Raw genomic sequence first — 24,843 nt, 5'->3', positions numbered from 1 at the left:
AGATGAAACTAAAACAAGAAAGTTATGATTCAATGACATGCCAGTTTCTTGTCATTGTTGCTAGCTGTCAGGGCAGTTTATTGTCATTGTTGCTAGCTGTCAGGGCAGTTTATTATCATTGTTGCTAGCTGTCAGGGCAGTTTATTGTCATTGTTGCTAGCTGTCAGGCCAGTTTCTTGTCATTGTTGCTAGCTGTCAGGCCAGTTTATTGTCATTGTTGCTAGCTGTCAGGGCAGTTTATTGTCATTGTTGCTAGCTGTCAGGCCAGTTTATTGTCATTGTTGCTAGCTGTCAGGCCAGTTTATTGTCATTGTTGCTAGCTGTCAGGGCAGTTTATTGTCATTGTTGCTAGCTGTCAGGGCAGTTTATTGTCATTGTTGCTAGCTGTCAGGGCAGTTTATTGTCATTGTTGCTAGCTGTCAGGGCAGTTTCTTGTCATTGTTGCTAGCTGTCAGGGCAGTTTCTTGTCATTGTTGCTAGCTGTCAGGACAGTTTATTGTCATTGTTGCTAGCTGTCAGGACAGTTTCTTGTCATTGTTGCTAGCTGTCAGGGCAGTTTCTTTTCATTGTTGCTAGATGTCTGGCCATCCAGAATCAGGGCAGTTTATTGTCATTGTTGCTAGCTGTCTGGCCATTCAGAATCAGGGCAGATTCTTGTCATTGTTGATAGCTATCAGGGCAGTTTATTGTCATTGTTGCTAGATATCTGGCCATCCAGAATCAGGGCAGTTTCTTGTTATTGTTGCTAGCTGTCTGGCCATCCAGAATCAAGACAGCTTCTTGTCATTGTTGCTAGCTATCTGGCCATTCAGAATCAGGAAAGTTTATTGTCATTATTGCTAGCTGTCTAGCCATTCAGAATCAGGACAATTTATTGTCATTGTTTCTAGCTATCAGGGCAGCTTCTTGTCATTGTTGCTAGCTATCAGGGCAGTTTATTGTCATTGTTGCTAGCTGTCTGGCCATCCAGAATCAGGGCAGTTTATTGTCATTGTTGCTAGCTGTCTGGCCATTCAGAATCAGGGCAGATTCTTGTCATTGTTGCTAGCTATCAGGGCAGTTTCTTGTCATTGTTGCTAGCTGTCTGGCCATCCAGAATCAGGGCAGTTTCTTGTCATTGTTGATAGCTATCAGGGCAGTTTGTTGTCATTGTTGCTAGCTATCTGGCCATCCAGAATCAGGGCAGTTTCTTGTCATTGTTGCTAGCTGTCTGGCCATCCACAATCAGGAAAGTTTATTGTCATTATTGCTAGCTGTCTGGCCATTCAGAATCAGGACAATTTATTGTCATTGTTTCTAGCTATCAGGGAGGTTTCTTGTCATTGTTGCTAGCTGTCTGGCCATCCAGAATCAGGGCAGTTTATTGTCATTGTTGCTAGCTGTCTGGCCATCCAGAATCAGGACAGTTTCTTGTCATTGTTGCTAGCTATTAGTGAAGTGTATTGTCATTTCGCTAGCTGTCTGGCCATTCAGAATCAGGGCAGTTTCTTGTCATTGTGCTAGCAGTCTGGCCATCCAGAATCATGGCAGTCTCTTGTCATTGTTACTAGCTGTCTGGCCATCCAGAATCATGGCAGTTTCTTGTCATTGTTGCTAGCTGTCTGGCCATCCAGAATGAGGGCAGTTTATTGTAATTGTTGCTAGCTGTCTGGCCATCCAGAATCAGGGCAGTTTCTTGTCATTGTTGCTAGCTGTCTGGCCATTCAGAATCAGGACAGTTTATTGTCATTGTTGCTAGCTGTCTGGCCATTCAGAATCAGGACTGTTTATTGTCATTGTTGCTAGCTGTCTGGCCATTCAGATTCAGGGCAGTTTCTTGTCATTGTGGTAGCTGTCTGGCCATTCAGAATCAGGACAGTTTCTTGTCATTGTTGCTAGCTGTCTGGCCATCCACAATCAGGACAGTTTCTTGTCATTGTTGCTAGCTGTCTGGCCATCCAGAATCAGGACAGTTTCTTGTCATTGTGCTAGCTGTCTGGCCATCCAGAATCAGGACAGTTTCTTGTCATTGTGGTAGCTGTCTGGCCATTCAGAATCAGGACAGTTTCTTGTCATTGTTGCTAGCTGTCTGGCCATCCACAATCAGGACAGTTTCTTGTCATTGTTGCTAGCTGTCTGGCCATCCAGAATCAGGACAGTTTCTTGTCATTGTTGCTAGCTGTCTGGCCATCCAGAATCAGGACAGTTTCTTGTCATTGTTGCTAGCTGTCTGGCCATCCAGAATCAGGACAGTTTCTTGTCATTGTGCTAGCTGTCTGGCCATCCAGAATCAGGACAGTTTCTTGTCATTGTTGCTAGCTGTCTGGCCATCCAGAATCAGGACAGTTTCTTGTCATTGTTGCTAGCTGTCTGGCCATCCACAATCAGGACAGTTTCTTGTCATTGTTGCTATCTGTCTGGCCATCCAGAATCAGGACAGTTTCTTGTCATTGTTGCTAGCTGTCTGGCCATTCAGAATCAGGACAGTTTCTTGTCATTGTTGCTAGCTGTCTGGCCATCCAGAATCAGGACAGTTTCTTGTCATTGTTGCTAGCTGTCTGGCCATCCAGAATCAGGACAGTTTCTTGTCATTGTTGCTAGCTGTCTGGCCATCCACAATCAGGACAGTTTCTTGTCATTGTTGCTAGCTGTCTGGCCATCCAGAATCAGGACAGTTTCTTGTCATTGTTGCTAGCTGTCTGGCCATCCACAATCAGGACAGTTTCTTGTCATTGTTGCTAGCTGTCTGGCCATCCACAATCAGGACAGTTTCTTGTCATTGTTGCTAGCTGTCTGGCCATCCAGAATCAGGACAGTTTCTTGTCATTGTTGCTAGCTGTCTGGCCATCCAGAATCAGGACAGTTTCTTGTCATTGTTGCTAGCTGTCTGGCCATCCAGAATCAGGACAGTTTCTTGTCATTGTTGCTAGCTTTCTGGCCATCCAGAATCAGGGCAGTTTCTTGTCATTGTTGCTAGCTGTCTGGCCATCCAGAATCAGGACAGTTTCTTGTCATTGTTGCTAGCTGTCTGGCCATTCAGAATCAGGACAGTTTCTTGTCATTGTTGCTAGCTGTCTGGCCATCCAGAATCAGGACAGTTTCTTGTCATTGTTGCTAGCTGTCTGGCCATCCAGAATCAGGACAGTTTCTTGTCATTGTTGCTAGCTTTTATGTATTTAGTTAATCCATATTGAATTCAGTCTGTAACACAAAATAATGGGTAAATAAGCAAGTTTGCGCTGTTCAGTTTTCAGATGTGCTAACATAATTGCAAAAGGATTTTCTAATGATCAATTATCCTTTTAAAATGATAAACTTGGATTAGCTAACACAACGTGCCATTGGAACACAGGAGTGATGGTTGCTGATAATGGGCCTCTGTACGCCTACGTAGATATTCCATAAAACATCTGCTGTTTTCAAAAATAAGGACAAGGACAAGGTCATTTTTAATAAGTGACCCAAAAACTTTTGAACGGTAGTAAATATCTCATGAGGATGCGGGATCTGTGCTTGCTGACTATACTAATAGCTTCACCGTTCAATGAGAACTAGAAGATACTTCCAACAGATGAAAACTAGAGGGGTAGATCACAGAATTCAGTAGAACACTATCTGTGTATTTCTCGTCCCGTGTTTTATGATTCAGTATGTGCCTCTACGGGGTAAATAGCATGAGGACATGGATCTGCATATTATCTACGAAATGAAATACAACATAGGGAGTATATTATATTGAACCTCTCACCATTGGATGAGAACTGGGAGATGTAATTTACCACCCCTACAGATTACAACTGGAGGGCTAGATCACATAATTAGATAGAGCACTGTAATGTTTATGTTTCTCTATGGGGTTGAGATGAGGTGGATGACAACTAAACTGAGTGAAGATATCATGATCCTGTGGGTTCTTTCCACAGAATTCCATAGAACACATTCACAGAATTCCATAGAACACATCCACAGAATTTCATAGAACACATCCACAGAATTCCATAGAACACATCCACAGAATTCCATAGAACACATCCACATAATTCCATAGAACATATCCACAGAATTCCATAGAACACATCCACAGAATTCCATAGAACACATCCACAGAATTTCATAGAACAAGTTCACAGAATTCCAAAGAACACATCCACAGAATTCCATAGAACAAGTTCACAGAATTCCATAGAACACATTCACAGAATTCCATAGAACACATCCACAGAATTTCATAGAACACATCCACAGAATTCCATAGTACACATCCACAGAATTCCATAGAACACATTCACAGAATTCCAAAGAACACATTCACAGAATTCTATAGAACACAGAAGTAATATTGCGTTCCCTGTGGGAATATCGGTCCATTGTTATTAAGTTGTTCTAGAACAGACACGATGTAAAGTGTTCTGGTGTTGAAATCAGATGTGTTCACTGATTGAGTTCACACACTGATCATGATTGTGGTCAAGAGAGCAACATATTGTAAGTAATGGAAGGGAAATATAGTCTGGTCCCAGTTGACAAGACGGCACAAACAGCTCTGGTTCCAGGCTAGGGGCAAACATACCTGTCCTGTCACTCTCGATCACAACAATGCTCACAACCACACCAGACTCTCTTCCTGACTCTCACCTTTCATTGTTTTCCCGGTTCTCTTTCCTCCCTTCTCAAAGCATCTCCTTGGGAATAGACCATAGGTATTTCTCCTCATCCCTGTCCTGTTTTGTCCTCCTATCATTTCCTCCTCTCCTCTCCTCCCCTCCTCTCATCTGTTGGTCTCTCATCACCCTTTCTTTATTTCGTTCTGTGCTGATCAAGTCATCGTTCCTCATGGTATTGTGAGATGACCCACGTCTGAAGGGTTCTGTTGCATGCTATTTACTGTCTTTATCCCCAAATGTCTTTGTTGGATGTGTGTTTAAAAAAATAAAAATAAACTATGTTGTTATTTTAATCTTGCAATCAAACAATACCTTCTCTCAGTAGCATTTAGACACACATGAACTGTAGGTTACATATTCCTGACAGAGAAAATGCTATTATCACTAATATTGGCTAACACAATGCTATTACCATAACGTTAACTAACACAATGCTATCACCACTAATGCTATCTAACACAATGCTATTACCACTAATGCTAACTAACATGATGCTATTACCATAATGCTAACTATCACAATGCTATCACCACTAATGCTAACCAACACAATGCTATTACCACTAATGCTAACTAACACGATGCTATTACCACTAATGTTAACTAACACGATGCTATTACCACTAATGCTAAAATAACATGATGCTATTACCACTAATGCTAATTAACAATAATTCTAACTAACACAATGCTATTTTATCTTTATTTAACTAGGCAAGTCAGTCAAGAACAAATTCTTATTTTCAATTATGGCCTAGGAACAGTGGGTTAGCTGCCTGTTCAGGGGCAGAACGACAGATTTGTACCTTGTCAGCTCGGGGGTTTGAACTTGCAACCTTCCGGTTACTAGTCCAATGCTCTAACCACTAGGCTACGCTGCCTAACACAATGCTGTTACTGCTAATGTTAACTAAAACGATGCCATTACCACTAATGCAAACTAACACAATTACCGCTAATGCTAACTAACACGATGCTATTGCCACTAATGTTAACTGACACGATGCTATTACCACTAATGTTAACTAACACAATTACCGCTAATGCTAACTAACACGATGCTATTGCCACTAATGTTAACTGACACAATGCTATTACCACTAATGCTAACAAACACAATGCTATTACCACTAATGTTAACTAACAAGATGCCATTACCTCTAATGCTAACTAACATAATGCTAGTACCACTAATGCTAACTAACACGATGCTATTACCACTAATGTTAACTAACACAATGCTAGTACCACTAATGCTAACTAGCATGCGAACACTAATGCTAACTAACACGATGCTATTACCACTAATGCTAACTAGCACAATGCTATTGCATCAGACATACAGTAGCAATAACCTGTAGCTGTTCCTAAGAAAACCTCTAAATTGTTACAATATATCCTCTATTAGCTCAATAAAGTAAACCGTTTTCAGATATTTGTAACATGTACCAACACGACTTTTCAGAAAAACAATAGAGTAGGTTTTCTGTTTGGAAGTAGTGTTTATCAGAGACAGACAGACCAGAGACCACAATGTGTCAGCGTTCAGACACGGATCTCTCTCTTCATGGTTAACTCGTCTCCTCCCTCCATCAGGACATTCTATCGCTTCGAGGCTGCCTGGGACAGCGCCATGCATAACTCCCTCCTCCTGAACCGGGTCACTCCTTACGGAGAAAAGATCTACATGACCTTGTCGGCCTACCTAGAGGTAAAACATTAATATACAGTTAATAATACAATATATTCCATTTATCAGGCGCTTTTAATCCAAATCGGCTTTCATATGGGTTGCACAAGTGGGAATCGAACCCATGACATTGCAAGTACCACCCTCTACCAACTGAGCCACAGAGGCACAAACACATATAGTTCTACAGTTATACTGTACTTCTACGTGATCCTTCCTGACTATCTATAGGTAACACTGAATCCACAAAGACCTGCTGAGAAAATCTTCACTTCTTATTGACTGATTTTGAGTCTTCTCATATTGATTGATTTTGTCAGTTCCATTTCAGATTTTAGAACAATGGAAACACAACAGCTTTTTTTTCTCCATATGATCAAACTGTCAGACTGTTTAAACTGTGAGCAGGAGTTAAGGCTCAACGCTGTCAGACTGCTCTCTGGACTTAACTGACAGTATCTGGACTTAACTGACTGCATCTGGACTTAACTGACTGTATCTGGACTTAACTGACTGCATCTGGACTTAACTGACTGTATCTGGACTTAACTGACTGTATCTGCACTTAACTGACTGTATCTGGACTTACTGGCTGTATCTGGACTTAACTGACTGTATCTGCACTTAACTGACTGTATCTGGACTTAACTGACTGTATCTGGACTTAACTGACTGTATCTGCACTTAACTGACTGTATCTGGACTTACTGACAGTATCTGGACTTAACTGACAGTATCTGGACTTAACTGACTGTATCTGGACTTAACTGACTGTATCTGCACTTAACTGACTGTATCTGGACTTACTGACTGTATCTGGACTTAACTGACTGTATCTGGACTTAACTGACTGTATCTGGACTTAATTGACTGTATCTGGACTTAACTGACTGTATCTGGACTTAATTGACTGTATCTGGACTTAACTGACTGTATCTGGACTTACTGACTGTATCTGGACTTACTGACTGTATCTGGACCTAACTGACTGTATCTGGACTTAACTGACTGTATCTGGACTTAACTGGCTGTATCTGGACTTACTGACTGTATCTGGACTTACTGACTGTATCTGGACTTACTGTATCTGGACTTACTGACTGTATCTGATGTTATGACGTAAGAAGCAGAGAGATGAGCTTTAAAAACGGTTCCGTTTCTTTAGATGGAGAACTGCACCCAGCCAACAGTCATAACCAAAGATTTCTGCATGGTGTTCTACTCTCGAGACGCTAAACTCCCGGCCTCCCGCTCCATCCGAAACCTGTTTGGCACAGGAAGCCTGAGGGCAGTGGAGGGGTGAGTTGAACATCTCATTATTATTATTAACAGAAACATTCTTTGCTTCTGTTGCATTCCTGAAAGATGACGGTGAAATCAATGGAAACAACCCCCTTAGCTGTGTCTGTTATCGGTCTTTCTCACTCTCTCTGCAGTAACCGGGTGACAGGTGTGTACGAGGTCAGCCTATGTCACCTGGCCGATCATGGGAGCCCAGGTGAGACACTTTTTCCATTGCCTCCCCTCACTGTCTATGTGTGTATTTGTGCGTATTTGAGATAGACAACATTGCAGTCAGACTGAAAAGAATGACTGATCCACAAATCCCCTAGCATCCGGAAAAGCTACTCATTTCGTGATCAAGATGACTGATTCTGCCTTGACTTGCTCAAACAGATCCCCTCAATTAAGCTGTATCCTTCCTTGACCTTTCCCGACCCCCAGGAATGCAGAGGAGACGTCGACGGGTGCTGGACACCTCGGTGGCGTATGTCCGCGGGGAGGAGAACCTGGCTGGGTGGAGGCCTCGCAGTGACAGCCTCATCCTGGACCACCAGTGGGAGCTGGAGAAACTCAGCCTCCTGCAGGAGGTACGTGGTACTACAACCTACACCCCTACACAGAGCCTTCACAGAATATTCATACTCCTGGGTTTATTCCACATTTTTGTTGTGTTACAGCCTAAATTCAAAATTGATTAAATAAATTGTTTTCTCACCCATCTACACGTAATAAACCATAATGACAAAGTGAAAACATGTTTTTAGGACATTTTTGCAAATGTATTGAAAATTAAATACAGAAAAATTGTATCAAATGCTATTTGGCACATGCGTGAAATGCTTACTTACTACAAGCCCTTTAACCAACAATGCAGATCAAGAAATAGAGTTAATAAAATGTTTAATAAATAAAAAATTAAATAAAAAAATCATAAAAAAGTAACACCAGAAATTGACGAGGATATTTACAGTGTATTACGGTACAGAGTCAATGTGGAGGCTATATACAGGGTATTACGGTACAGAGTCAACGTGGAGGCTATATACAGGGTATTACAGTACAGAGTCAATGTGGAGGCTATATACAGGGTGTTACGGTACAGAGTCAATGTGGAGGCTATATACAGGGTATTACGGTACAGAGTCAATGTGGAGGCTATATACAGGGTATTACGGTACAGAGTCAATGTGGAGGCTATATACAGGGGGTACCGGTACAGAGTCAATGTGGAGGCTATATACAGGGGGTACACAGAGTCAATGTGGAGGCTATATACAGGGGTACCGGTACAGAGTCAATGTGGAGGCTATATACAGGGTATTACGGTACAGAGTCAATGTGGAGGCTATATACAGGGGGTACCAGTACAGAGTCAATGTGGAGGCTATATACAGGGTATTACGGTATAGAGTCAATGTGGAGGCTATATACAGGGGGTACCGGTACAGAGTCAATGTGGAGGCTATATACAGGGTATTACGGTACAGAGTCAATGTGGAGGCTATATACAGGGTGTTACGGTACAGAGTCAATGTGGAGGCTATATACAGGGTGTTACGGTACAGAGTCAATGTGGAGGCTATATACAGGGTATTACGGTACAGAGTCAATGTGGAGGCTATATACAGGGGGTACCAGTACAGAGTCAATGTGGAGGCTATATACAGGGTATTACGGTATAGAGTCAATGTGGAGGCTATATACAGGGGGTACCGGTACAGAGTCAATGTGGAGGCTATATACAGGGTATTACGTTACAGAGTCAATGTGGAGGCTATATACAGGGTATTACGGTACAGAGTCAATGTGGAGGCTATATACAGGGTGTTACGGTACAGAGTCAATGTGGAGGCTATATACAGGGTGTTACGGTACAGAGTCAATGTGGAGGCTATATACAGGGTGTTACGGTACAGAGTCAATGTGGAGGCTATATACAGGGTATTACGGTACAGAGTCAATGTGGAGGCTATATACAGGGTATTACGGTACAGAGTCAATGTGGAGGCTATATACAGGGTATTACGGTACAGAGTCAATGTGGAGGCTATATACAGGGTATTACGGTACAGAGTCAATGTGGAGGCTATATACAGGGGGTACCGGTACAGAGTCAATGTGGAGGCTATATACAGGGGTACCGGTACAGAGTCAATGTGGAGGCTATATACAGGGGGTACCGGTACAGAGTCAATGTGGAGGCTATATACAGGGTATTACGGTACAGAGTCAATGTGGAGGCTATATACAGGGGGTACCAGTACAGAGTCAATGTGGAGGCTATATACAGGGTATTACGGTATAGAGTCAATGTGGAGGCTATATACAGGGGGTACCGGTACAGAGTCAATGTGGAGGCTATATACAGGGTATTACGGTACAGAGTCAATGTGGAGGCTATATACAGGGTATTACGGTACAGAGTCAATGTGGAGGCTATATACAGGGTGTTACGGTACAGAGTCAATGTGGAGGCTATATACAGGGTGTTACGGTACAGAGTCAATGTGGAGGCTATATACAGGGTGTTACGGTACAGAGTCAATGTGGAGGCTATATACAGGGTATTACGGTACAGAGTCAATGTGGAGGCTATATACAGGGTATTACGGTACAGAGTCAATGTGGAGGCTATATACAGGGTGTTACGGTACAGAGTCAATGTGGAGGCTATATACAGGGTGTTACGGTACAGAGTCAATGTGGAGGCTATATACAGTGTATTACGGTACAGAGTCAATGTGGAGGCTATATACAGTGTATTACGGTACAGAGTCAATGTGGAGGCTATATACAGGGTGTTACGGTACAGAGTCAATGTGGAGGCTATATACAGGGTATTACGGTACAGAGTCAATGTGGAGGCTATATACAGGGTATTACGGTACAGAGTCAATGTGGAGGCTATATACAGGGGGTACCGGTACAGAGTCAATGTGGAGGCTATATACAGGGGGTACCGGTACAGAGTCAATGTGGAGGCTATATACAGGGTGTTACGGAACAGAGTCAATGTGGAGGCTATATACAGGGTGTTACGGAACAGAGTCAATGTGGAGGCTATATACAGGGGGTACCGGTACAGAGTCAATGTGGAGGCTATATACAGGGTATTACGGTATAGAGTCAATGTGGAGGCTATATACAGGGGGTACCGGTACAGAGTCAATGTGGAGGCTATATACAGGGTGTTACGGTACAGAGTCAATGTGGAGGCTATATACAGGGTATTACGGTACAGAGTCAATGTGGAGGCTATATACAGGGGGTACCGGTACAGAGTCAATGTGGAGGCTATATACAGGGGGTACCGGTACAGAGTCAATGTGGAGGCTATATACAGGGTGTTACGGAACAGAGTCAATGTGGAGGCTATATACAGTGTATTACGATACAGAGTCAATGTGGAGGCTATATACAGGGTGTTACGGTACAGAGTCAATGTGGAGGCTATATACAGGGTATTACGGTACAGAGTCAATGTGGAGGCTATATACAGGGTATTACGGTACAGAGTCAATGTGGAGGCTATATACAGGGGGTACCGGTACAGAGTCAATGTGGAGGCTATATACAGGGGGTACCGGTACAGAGTCAATGTGGAGGCTATATACAGGGTGTTACGGAACAGAGTCAATGTGGAGGCTATATACAGGGTGTTACGGAACAGAGTCAATGTGGAGGCTATATACAGGGGGTACCGGTACAGAGTCAATGTGGAGGCTATATACAGGGTATTACGGTATAGAGTCAATGTGGAGGTTATATACAGGGTGTTACGGTACAGAGTCAATGCGGAGGCTATATACAGGGTATTACGGTACAGAGTAAATGTGGAGGCTATATACAGGGTATTATGGTACAGAGTCAATGTGGGGGCTATATACAGGGTATTACGGTACAGAGTCAATGTGGAGGCTATATACAGGGTATTACGGTACAGAGTCAATGTGGAGGCTATATACAGGGTGTTACGGTACAGAGTCAATGTGGAGGCTATATACAGGGTATTACGGTACAGAGTCAATGTGGAGGCTATATACAGGGTGTTACGGTACAGAGTCAATGTGGAGGCTATATACAGGGTATTACGGTACAGAGTCAATGTGGAGGCTATATACAGGGTGTTACGGTACAGAGTCAATGTGGAGGCTATATACAGGGTATTACGGTACAGAGTCAATGTGGAGGCTATATACAGGGTATTACGGTACAGAGTCAATGTGGAGGCTATATACAGGGGGTACCGGTACAGAGTCAATGTGGAGGCTATATACAGGGGGTACCGGTACAGAGTCAATGTGGAGGCTATATACAGGGGTACCGGTACAGAGTCAATGTGGAGGCTATATACAGGGTATTACGGTACAGAGTCAATGTGGAGGCTATATACAGGGGTACCAGTACAGAGTCAATGTGGAGGCTATATACAGGGTATTACGGTATAGAGTCAATGTGGAGGCTATATACAGGGGTACCGGTACAGAGTCAATGTGGAGGCTATATACAGGGTATTACGGTACAGAGTCAATGTGGAGGCTATATACAGGGTATTACGGTACAGAGTCAATGTGGAGGCTATATACAGGGTGTTACGGTACAGAGTCAATGTGGAGGCTATATACAGGGTGTTACGGTACAGAGTCAATGTGGAGGCTATATACAGGGTGTTACGGTACAGAGTCAATGTGGAGGCTATATACAGGGTATTACGGTACAGAGTCAATGTGGAGGCTATATACAGGGTATTACGGTACAGAGTCAATGTGGAGGCTATATACAGGGTGTTACGGTACAGAGTCAATGTGGAGGCTATATACAGGGTGTTACGGTACAGAGTCAATGTGGAGGCTATATACAGGGTGTTACGGTACAGAGTCAATGTGGAGGCTATATACAGGGTATTACGGTACAGAGTCAATGTGGAGGCTATATACAGGGTATTACGGTATAGAGTCAATGTGGAGGTTATATACAGGGTGTTACGGTACAGAGTCAATGCGGAGGCTATATACAGGGTATTACGGTACAGAGTAAATGTGGAGGCTATATACAGGGTATTATGGTACAGAGTCAATGTGGGGGCTATATACAGGGTATTACGGTATAGAGTCAATGTGGGGGCTATATACAGGGGGTCCCGGGACAGAGTCCCAGGGCCCTGAGACTAGTGATGAGCTTGCGGGGTACTATGTTGTTGAACCTGTAGTCAATGAACAGCATCCATGTTGCTCTTGTCCATCTGTTGTATTTCCCTCTTGGTCTAATGGTCAAGATGTTTCTCCTGTGGGAGACCCAGGGTTCATATCCCCTCAGTTTTATTACTCGTGATGTTTTGTCCGGTTGGTTCTCTACAGGTGGAGAAGACGAGACACCGCCTGCTCTTGAGGGAGAAGCTAGAGTCCACCCTGCTGCTGGGTCAGGAGGGGTTGTTGTCCTGTGTAGGTGAGGAGCAGAGTGAGTCCCCTCAACCCTCTGAGGGTCTCGGCCTCAGTCCCATCGTTGATGCCCCTAATGAGAGGCAGAGGGAGCTAGCCATTAAGGTCAGTGTCTGTCTTCTTTAAAAAAAAAACTTGTTAGAAGTTAGTTACTATTGTTACTCGAATATGCCCATTCTTGCTCGTGTGTCCCTTTTTTAAAAATATTGTACGTGTGACCAGTTAATAACATCTCTGAGTAAACATTTTTTGTTGCTCTGAAATGTAAAGCACTCTCTATCTCTCGTCCACCAGTGTCTTCGGCTGCTCTCCCACTCCTTCAACAGAGAGTACAGCCACGTGTGTGTCAGCGCCAGTGAAAGCAAGGTAGACTTCCTTCCTGTGTCACTTTACTATGATGGGTTTCCATGTCTGTATCCTGTTTGAAGTTACTTCGATTTGAGGAAACTATGAGTAGATAAATGACATGTTTTCATTGTTCTCAGTAAGCTTTTTGTAGACATGCTGTTTTTGCGTGTGTGCGTGTGTGTGTGTGTATGTGTGTGTGTGTGTGTGTGTGTTTCCAGCTGTCTGAGATGTCAGTGACTCTGCTGAGGGAGTCGACCTCTGCCACGGCCCTCAACACCCTCACCCCCTCCTCGACATGCCCCTCACTGGTGGAGGGATGCTACCCCAAGTCCGAAGGGCTCAGGTCAGTAGTAACACTCTCGTAAGAGACACACTCTTGACATAACGCGAACAAAATGGAGTTATTAGCCTTGTTTTGTTCAATGTTCTTTACTTATGTATACTCTGAATACCAGTGGTGGAGTACCCAAGTACTTGAGTCAAGGTAAAGATACCTTAATAGAATGTGACTCAGTTAAAGGTGAGAGTCACCCAGTAAAATACTACTTGAGTAAAAGTATCTAAGTCTAAAAGTATTTGGTTTTAAGTATCAAAAGAAAGTATTAAAAGTATGTAATTGCTGAAATATACTGAAGTAGAAAAAAATAAAAGTATAAATGATTTCAAACCAGACAGCACATTTTTCTTACTCCAACACTCAAACATCATTGACAAACGAAGCGTGTGTGTTTAGTGAGCCCTCCAGATCAGAGTCCTCCAGATCAGAGTCCTCCAGATCAGAGGCAGTAGGGATGACCAGGGATGTTCTCTGTTTAGTGAGTCCTCCAGATCAGAGGAAGTAGGGATGACCAGGGATGTTCTCTGTTTAGTGAGTCCTCCAGATCAGAGGCAGTGGGGATGACCAGGGATGTTCTCTGTTTAGTGAGTCCTCCAGATCAGAGGCAGTAGGGATGACCAGGGATGTTCTCTGTTTAGTGAGTCCTCCAGATCAGAGGCAGTAGGGATGACCAGGGATGTTCTCTGTTTAGTGAGTCCTCCAGATCAGAGGCAGTGGGGATGACCAGGGATGTTCTCTGTTTAGTGAGTCCTCCAGATCAGAGGCAGTAGGGATGACCAGGGATGTTCTTGGTTTAGTGAGTCCTCCAGATCAGAGGCAGTAGGTATGACCAGGCATGTTCTCTGTTTAGTGAGTCCTCCAGATCAGAGGCAGTAGGTATGACCAGGGATGTTCTCTGTTTAGTGAGTCTTCCAGATCAGAGGCAGTAGGGATGACCAGGGATGTTCTCTGTTTAGTGAGTCCTCCAGATCAGAGGCAGTGGGGATGACCAGGGATGTTCTCTGTTTAGTGAGTCCTCCAGATCAGAGGCAGTAGGGATGACCAGGGATGTTCTCTGTTTAGTGAGTCCTCCAGATCAGAGGAAGTAGGGATGACCAGGGATGTTCTCTGTTTAGTGAGTCCTCCAGATCAGAGTCCTCCAGATCAGAGTCCTCCAGATCAGAGTCCTCCAGATCAGAGGCAGTAGCGATGACCAGGGATGTTCTCTGTTTAGTGAGTCCTCCAGATCAGAGGCAGTAGGGATGACCAGGGATGTTCTCTGTTTAGTGAGTCCTCCAGGTCAGAGGCAGTAGGGATGACCAGGGATGTTCTCTGTTTAGTGAGTCCTACAGATCAGAGGCAGTAGGGATGACCAGGGATGTTCTCTGTTTAGTGAGTCCTCCAGATCAGAGGCAGTAGGGATGACCAGGGATGTTCTCTGTTTAGTGAGTCCTCCAGATCAGAGGCAGTAGGGATGACCAGGGATGTTCTCTCTTTAGTGAGTCCTCCAGATCAGAGGAAGTAGGGATGACCAGGGATGTTCTCTCTTTAGTGAGTCCTCCAGATCAGAGGCAGTAGGGATGACCAGGGATGTTCTCTGTTTAGTGAGGCCTCCAGATCAGAGACAGTAGGGAGGACCAGGGATGTTCTCTGTTTAGTGAGTCCTCCAGATCTGTAGGCAGTAGGGATGACCAGGGATGTTCTCTGTTGATGTGTACACAAATTAGACAGTTTTTCTGTCCTGATAAGCATCCTGTAATGAGTACTTTTGGGTGTCAGGGAAAATGTATGGTGTAAAAAGTACATACTTTTCTTTAGGAATGTAGTGAAGTAAAAGTTGTCAAAAAAATATAAATAGTAAAGTAAAATACAGACCTCCCCCCCAAAAAATAGTACTTAAGTAGTACTTTAAATTATTTTTATTTAAGTACTTTACACCACTGCTAAATACCCCAATTCAAGTTGTTAAGTTAAATACAAGATAAGAATTACTGGTACCGTTCAAACCAACCAGGGTTCAGAAATGTAAAGCCAATTATCTTGAGAATCATCTTGTTTGTTGCAGATAGAACCTTTTATAGTCCCGAGGTCTGGACATGGCTGCTTCAGCAACACTGAACTATGGTCCGAAGACAGACTGAACCGGGGTTTGGGGTAGCGTTAAATGCTCCCAACCCCAAACCACATGTACCCCCCTGGTTTGCGCCCCATCTTAGCCGTTCCTGCATGTGCTCCATCTTACTCATCTCATCTCCTTTCTCTGTCTGCCTCCCCCCAGAACACCCACGCCTCGTTCCCGCTGCGCCAGTCCCAACCCTGACTGCTCACAACGGGACAGAGATGTCAAGATGTCCCCTGGCCCCAGTGGGGTCGCAGCCCCGGAGGTTAAGCCCAGGGAACGCCGCTTCGTACCAGACATCCAGGAGATCCGGGTCAGGTGAGTGGCTCAAAAGATTGATTTTTTGTACCTTTTTTTAACTAGTCAAGTCAGTTAATTAAGAACAAATTCTTATTTTCAATGACGGCCTAGGAACAGTGGGTTAACTGCCTTGTTCAGGGGCAGAACAACAGATTCGTACCTTGTCGGCTCTGGGATTCAAACTTGCAACCTTTCGGTTACAAGTCCAACGCTCTAACCACTAGACTACCTGCCGAGTGATTGACTGACTGACTGAATGAGTCAGTGTTTTATGGCTCCAGAGATCGATTGATTGATTGATAGATTGACTGAATGAGTCAGTGGTTTATGGCTCCAGAGGTTTATCACTAAAAGTGGTCGAACTGACCAAATCAAATACATTGACAATCATGTACATTACCCGGCTGAGTTAATAACGGGTGTTCTCAACTCAATAGTCCTTAATGGATACAGCGTTTAGTTTTAGTTTAGTTTATTTTATTTTTACAGGGACAGTGCACATTAATCAACGTTTCAGTAAAAGTGACGGTTTTAGCCAGCTGGCTAATTTTCAACCGCAGTCCCTGGGCAGGTTATTAAAAACAATTACAATATAGACAATAGCACCATAGGACAAGCAAGACATAGCAACATAGGACAAGCAAGACATAGCATACAGACAGAGCAACATAGAACAAAAAGCAGCAAGACAAAATTCATAAAAGCAACCAAGTGTTTCCACACCTCACAAGCTACAGACAACAGACAACATGGAAAGCGGCAACACACAGCTAGGGACCATGTTCACAAATCTGATGGACCTTTAGCCAGGTCTTCAAGCATTTTGTGAAAGTGTGATATGTGGTGCAGTTATGTGTGTCTGATGGCAGTGTATTCTAGACAAGGGAAGCTCTCACAGAGAATGCAGATTTACTAAAGGTGCTTTTCCTTAGGGGAACTATACAGTCACCTCTCATGGCAGACCTTGTGGATCTGCTGCCATATGTCTGGGTTTTCTGTTTAACAAAAATATTGAGTGGAGGGGTAGCCAGGCCATTAAGGATCTTTAATACAAGACATGCGTCGGTGTATTGCACAAGATTTTCCCAACTCAAGAGCTCATGCTTTCTAAGGATGTGACAATGATGATGGCTATTGGGCTTCCTATCAAGCACTTTGAGAGCCTGTTTGTAGACAGACTGAATAGGTTTTAATGTTGTACAGCAAGCTTGGGCCCAACTAGTCAAGCAGTATGTTAAGTGGGGGAGTATCATAGATTTGATGTACAGTTTTGCTACCTCTGTAGTCTAACAATTTCGTATAAATCGGAAATTAGCTAGATTGAATTTAGTTATTTGAATGACCTTTTTCACATGCTTTTTAAAAGAGAGGTTGGAATCAAGTATGATGTCAAGGTACTTAAAATCGGATACCACCTGGAGCTTCTCCCCTGACACATAGACATCTGGCTCAGTAGCATCTGTTGCCCTCTTTGTGAAGAACATGCAAACAGTTTTTTTCACATTGAGATGCAAACACGAGTCACTGAGCCACTTTGGAAAGGAATATCAACTAGAAAAAATAAGAACTGCTCACACTGAAAATAATTTTTGGGGAATTTTTAATTTCTTCAACACCAGTCTTCGTTAGCATTTGAGTCTTGATCTTGACTCTTCTGGCAGAACAAACGGGGTTTCTGGTCGGCATTAATACTCTAGGTTAAGCTTGGCTACTCTAATTTCAACGTGAGTCTTGTGCCTTCTAGATTGGATCTCGTCAAGTGTAGTTACACATGTAATGTACTTGGTTTTTCCATCAGCCCCATCGTGTCAAAGAAGGGCTACCTGCATTTCCTGGAGCCTCATAGCAACGGCTGGGTGAAGCGCTATGTAGTGGTGAGACGTCCATACGTCTATATCTACAATACAGAGAGAGACAGCGTGGAGAGAGCCATCCTCAACCTCTCCTCTGCCCATGTCGAGTACAGCGAGGACCAGCAGGCCATGCTTAAGGTACATCACGTTTACACACCTTTACCTGACACCATTACCTGCCGACACACATTTACACACCTTTACCTGACACCTTTACCTGCCACCATTACCTGACACCTTTACCTGACACCATTACCTGACACCAAATACCTGACACCATTACCTGACACCATTACCTGCCGACACACCTTTATACACCTTTATCTGACACCATTACCTGCCGACACACCTTTATACAACTTCACCTGACACCATTACCTGACACCATTACCTGCCGACACACCTTTATACACCTTTACCTGACACCATTACCTGCCGACACACATTTATACACCTTTACCTGACACCATTACCTGACACCATTACCTGCCGACACACCTTTATACACCTTTACCTGACACCATTACCTGCCACCTTTACCTGCCGACACACCTTTACATACCTTTACATGCCAACATACCTTTACATACCTTTACCTGACACCTTTACCTGCCAACATACCTTTACCTGACACCATTACCTGCCAACATACCTTTACCTGACACCTTTACCTGCCAACATACCTTTACCTGACACCATGACCTGCCAACATACCTTTACCTGACACCTTTACCTGCCAACATACCTTTACCTGACACCATTACCTGCCAACATACCTTTACCTGACACCTTTACCTGCCAACATACCTTTACCTGACACCATGACCTGCCAACATACCTTTACCTGACACCTTTACCTGCCAACATACCTTTACCTGACACCATTACCTGCCAACATACCTTTACCTGACACCTTTACCTGCCAACATACCTTTACCTGACACCATTACCTGCCAACATACCTTTACCTGAAACCTTTACCTGTCAACATACCTTTACCTGACACCATTACCTGACACCATTACCTGCCGACACACCTTTATACACCTTTACCCGACACCATTACCTGCCGACACACCTTTACATATCTTTACCTGCCACCATTACCTGACACCATTACCTGACACCATTACCTGCCGACACACCTTTATACACCTTTACCTGACACCATTACCTGCCGACACACCTTTATACACCTTTACCTGACACCATTACCTGACACCATAACCTGCCGACACACCTTTACATACCTTTACCTGCCAACATACCTTTACATACCTTTACCTGCCAACATACCTTTACCTGCCACCATTACCTGACAACATACCTTTACATACCTTTACCTGCCACCATACCTTTACCTGCCACATTTACCTGCCAACATACCTTTACATACCTTTACCTGCCACCATACCTTTACATACCTTTACCTGCCAACATACCTTTACAAACCTTTATCTGCCAACATACCTTTACATACCTTTACCTGCCAACATACCTTTACATACCTTTACCTGCCAACATACCTTTACATACCTTTACCTGCCAACATACCTTTATATACCTTTACCTGCCAACATACCTTTACATACCTTTACCTGCCAACATACCTTTACACCTACCTACCTTTACATACCTTTACCTGCAACATACCTTTACATACCTTTACCTGCCAACATACCTTTACATACCTTTACCTGCCAACATACCTTTACCTGCCAACATACCTTTACATACCTTTACCTGCCAACATACCTTTACATACCTTTACCTGCCAACATACCTTTACCTGCCACCATACCTTTACATACCTTTACCTGCCAACATACCTTTACATACCTTTACCTGCCAACATACCTTTACATACCTTTACCTGCCAACATACCTTTACATACCTTTACCTGCCAACATACCTTTACATACCTTTACCTGCCAACATACCTTTACATACCTTTACCTGCCAACATACCTTTACATACCTTTACCTGCCAACATACCTTTACATACCTTTACCTGCCAACATACCTTTACCTGCCAACATACCTTTACATACCTTTACCTGCCAACATACCTTTACATACCTTTACCTGCCAACATACCTTTATATACCTTTACCTGCCAACACACCTTTACATACCTTTACCTGCCAACATACCTTTACATACCTTTACCTGCCAACATACCTTTATATACCTTTACCTGCCAACATACCTTTACCTGCCAACATACCTTTACATACCTTTACCTGCCAACATACCTTTACATACCTTTACCTGCTACCTTTACCTGCCAACATACCTTTACATACCTTTACCTGCCAACCTTTATATACCTTTAACATACCTTTACCTGCCAACATACCTTTACCTTTACCAACATACCTTTACATACCTTTACCTGCCAACATACCTTTACATACCTTTACCTGCCTTTAACATACCTTTACAACATACCTTTACCTTTACCTGCCAACATACCTTTATATACCTTTACCTGCCAACATACCTTTACATACCTTTACCTGCCAACATACCTTTACATACCTTTACCTGCCAACATACCTTTATATACCTTTACCTGCCAACATACCTTTACCTGCCAACATACCTTTACATACCTTTACCTGCCAACATACCTTTACCTGCCAACATACCTTTACATACCTTTACCTGCCAACATACATTTACATACCTTTACCTGCCAACATACCTTTATATACCTTTACCTGCCAACATACCTTTACATACCTTTACCTGCCAACATACCTTTACATACCTTTACCTGCCAACATACCTTTACATACCTTTACCTGTCAACATACCTTTACATACCTTTACCTGCCAACATACCTTTACCTGCCAACATACCTTTACATACCTTTACCTGCCAACATACCTTTACATACCTTTACCTGCCAACATACCTTTACATACCTTTACCTGCCAACATACCTTTACATACCTTTACCTGCTAACATACCTTTATACATACCTTTACCTGCCAACATACCTTTACCTGCCAACATACCTTTACATACCTTTACCTGCCAACATACCTTTACATACCTTTACCTGCCAACATACCTTTACATACCTTTACCTGCCAACATACCTTTACATACCTTTACCTGCCAACATACCTTTACCTGGCAACATACCTTTACCTGCCACCATACCTTTACATAAATTTACCTGCCACCAAACCTTTAGATAACTTTACCTGCCACCATACCTTTACATACCTTTACCTGCCAACATACCTTTACATAAATTTACCTGCCACCAAACCTTTAGATAACTTTACCTGACAACATACCTTTACATAACTTTACCTGACAACATACCTTTAGATAACTTTACCTGACAACATACCTTTAGATAACTTTACCTGACAACATACCTTTAGATAACTTTACCTGACAACATGCATTTAGATAACTTTACCTGACATCTTTACCTGCCAACATACCTTTAGATAACTTTACCTGACAACATACCTTTAGATAACTTTACCTGCCAACATACCTTTAGATAACTTTACCTGACATCTTTACCTGCCAACATACCTTTAGATAACTTTACCTGACAACATACCTTTAGATAACTTTACCTGCCAACATACCTTTAGATAACTTTACCTGACAACATACCTTGTAGAGTCCACGCCCTGATTGAATTGAGGCTTTTCCGAGAACAAAAGGGGGGGGGTGCAACTCAATATTAGGAAGGTGTACCTAATGTTTTGTACACTCTGTGTAAAGTATATCTACAGTATTTGAAAAGACAGACGTTTTTCCTCCCCGTGGTAAAAACACAAAGAGAAGCTTTCCTTTCAGAAGCTGGCTGGTTTTAACACCACTGTACTTTCTCTGTGTGTTTCTCCCCAGACACCAAACGCGTTTGCTGTCTGTACTGAGCACCGCGGGATACTGCTCCAAGCCAGCAACGACAAGGAGATGCACGACTGGCTCTATGCATTTAACCCTCTCCTGGCTGGATCCATCAGGTAACATGGCTGACACACTTAGATCTGTTGATGGCACCTCTAGTCTTAATAGCAATGGTTTTCCACGTACCGGCTGGTTTGAAGAAGGCCTTAGGTTTTTACTTTACAATGATCATGATCGTATGTGGTTGTTTTACCTACGCTAGTGGAATGCACTGATTGGAAGTTGCCCTGGATAAGAACGTCTGCTAAATGACTCTCTACTGTAAGTCTCTCTGGATAAGAGAGTCTGCTAAATGACTCACTACTGTAAGTCTCTCTGGATCAGAGAGTCTGCTAAATGACTCACTACTGTAAGTCTCTCTGGATCAGAGAGTCTGCTAAATGACTCTCTACTGTAAGTCTCTCTGGATAAGAGAGTCTGCTAAATGACTCACTACTGTAAGTCTCTGGATCAGAGAGTCTGCTAAATGACTCACTACTGTAAGACTCTCTGGATCAGAGAGTCTGCTAAATGACTCACTACTGTAAGACTCTCTGGATCAGAGAGTCTGCTAAATGACTCACTACTGTAAGTCTCTGGATCAGAGAGTCAGCTAAATGACTCACTACTGTAAGTCTCTCTGGATCAGAGAGTCTGCTAAATGACTCACTACTGTAAGTCTCTCTGGATAATAGAGTCTGTTAAATGACTCACTACTGTAAGACTCTCTGGATAAGAGAGTCTGCTAAATGACTCACTACTGTAGTGGCTCTGGATCAGAGAGTCTGCTAAAATAACTGACATGTACAATGTAAGCCTTTTTGAGTCATTGTTTTAATGAATACATATATATATATTCTCTCCCTCTTGTTTCTGTCAGATCCAAACTATCCAGAAGAAGAGCTGGACAGATGAGGATGTGAATCAACACGTCTCACAGACAAGACAATAGAACACCAAAAGACTAGCCTGTATATCGACTCCAGACGTAATACTCCTTTCCCTCCTGTGCTGACCCCTTAACCCTCCTCCTCCTCTTCCTCCTCCTACACTAGTAACCAATTGCTCCTCCTCCTCCTCCTGCACACGCCCAGTTTATCCCAAGCTGACCACCAGCGTATCTAAGGCCCTGAGGCCTCCGTCATCGTTGTGTGTCTGTCAGGCCTGTACCGCTGTCTGTCTGTGTTGGCCTTATTGTCTGGCTTAACCCCTCTCCAAGTCTGAGGCCCAAATACCACCCTATTCCCTATATAGTGCATTGCTTTTGACCAGGGCCTATAGGGCTGGTCATAGCTACTGTAAGAAGGGCCTATAGGGCTGGTCATATCTACTGTAAGAAGGGCCTATAGGGCTGGTCATAGCTACTGTAAGAAGGGCTTATAGGGCTGGTCATAGCTACTGTAAGAAGGGCTTATAGGGCTGGTCATATCTACTTTAAGAAGGGCCTATAGGGCTGGTCATATCTACTGTAAGAAGGGCCTATAGGGCTGGTCATAGCTACTGTAAGAAGGGCCTATAAGGGCTGGTCATATCTACTGTAAGAAGGGCCTATAGGGCTGGTCACAGCTACTTTAAGAAGGGCCTATAGAGCTGGTCATAGCTACTGTAAGAAGGGCCTATAGGGCTGGTCACAGCTACTGTAAGAAGGGCCTATAGGGCTGGTCATAGCTACTGTAAGAAGGGCCTATAGGGCTCTGGTCAAAAGTAGTGCACTTACATAGGGAATAGGGTACAGGCTCTGGTCTAAAGTAGTGCGCTTAAGTAGGGAATAAGGTATCATTTGGGACTGAACCCAAACCTCCTTACTTTAGCAGAATGTTCCGAGCCGAGGGAACGGAGGAAGAGAGACCCGGAGAGGGGTAGTTACCAGTTCCTTATTTGATAGACTTGCATTATGATGTACTGTATGGTAGTTGTCAGCAACACATTGAGCTTATTAAATAACACATTTATTCCTTCAGGAAAATAAAAAATAAAAAAAGAGAATGTCCGCAGCGTTGACAGTAAATCGCTCCATTTTAAAGTTGCCCTGACAGTGGGCTTCTGTTCACATTACTACTTAAATAAAAGGTTCAATAAAAAAATTAAAAAATGCAAACAATTACTACATTATTGCACCTCGGGTTTACATTACAGAACAAAACAGAGAAGGAAGTATTGGTCTTATTGTTACTCGATACAATGTTGAAACAAGCAGGTTAGTATTCAAAGTAAACACATTTTCACCAAATTAGGGTTTCCTCAGTTCTGCAACAACAAAAAAAAACAAAAAAAATAGGAGTGAAAAAAATGAAAGTTGGCTGTAGTACCTGTTCTGTCCCTTAGGAGTGAAAAACGACAGGTGAGAGTGGTTGGCTGTAGTACCTGTTCTGTCCCTTAGGAGTGAAAAACGACAGTGGAGAGTGGTTTGCTGTAGTACCTGTTCTGTCCCTTAGGAGTGAAAAACGACAGTTGAGAGTGGTTGGCTGTAGTACCTGTTCTGTCCCTTAGGAGTGAAAAACGACAGTTGAGAGTGGTTGGCTGTAGTACCTGTTCTGTCCCTTAGGAGTGAAAAACGACAGTTGAGAGTGGTTGGCTGTAGTACCTGTTCTGTCCCTTAGGAGTGAAAACGACAGTTGAGAGTGGTTGGCTGTAGTACCTGTTCTGTCCCTTAGAGTGAAAAACGACAGTTGAGAGTGGTTGGCTGTAGTACCTGTTCTGTCCCTTAGGAGTGAAAAACGACAGTTGAGAGTGGTTGGCTGTAGTACCTGTTCTGTCCCTTAGGAGTGAAAAACGACAGTTGAGAGTGGTTGGCTGTAGTACCTGTTCTGTCCCTTAGGAGTGAAAAACGACAGGTGAGAGTGGTTGGCTGTAGTACCTGTTCTGTCCCTTAGGAGTGAAAAACCACAGTTGAGAGTGGTTGGCTGTAGTACCTGTTCTGTCCCT

The 24,843-nt window shown here is 43.3% G+C and overlaps 1 protein-coding gene across 1 annotated transcript in view; it reads left to right on the top strand.

Moving 5' to 3' along the window:
* Nucleotides 1-24,521, top strand: part of LOC115122123 (kinesin-like protein KIF1A) — a 223,856-nt gene extending 199,335 nt beyond the window's left edge. Inside the window, 11 exon segments of the mRNA XM_065009497.1 lie at nt 6,239-6,353; nt 7,498-7,631; nt 7,769-7,830; nt 8,058-8,203; nt 12,974-13,159; nt 13,349-13,420; nt 13,621-13,745; nt 15,997-16,155; nt 17,936-18,128; nt 21,877-21,995; nt 22,799-24,521. Coding sequence (XP_064865569.1) covers nt 6,239-6,353; nt 7,498-7,631; nt 7,769-7,830; nt 8,058-8,203; nt 12,974-13,159; nt 13,349-13,420; nt 13,621-13,745; nt 15,997-16,155; nt 17,936-18,128; nt 21,877-21,995; nt 22,799-22,841 — 1,354 coding nt within the window. The 3' untranslated portion in view covers nt 22,842-24,521.
* The last annotated feature ends 322 nt before the right edge of the window (nt 24,522-24,843 follow it).

The sequence above is a fragment of the Oncorhynchus nerka genome, linkage group LG25 (assembly GCF_034236695.1).
Source record: "Oncorhynchus nerka isolate Pitt River linkage group LG25, Oner_Uvic_2.0, whole genome shotgun sequence".
NCBI lineage: Eukaryota > Metazoa > Chordata > Actinopteri > Salmoniformes > Salmonidae > Oncorhynchus > Oncorhynchus nerka.
This window is presented reverse-complemented; position numbering and strand designations above follow the sequence as displayed.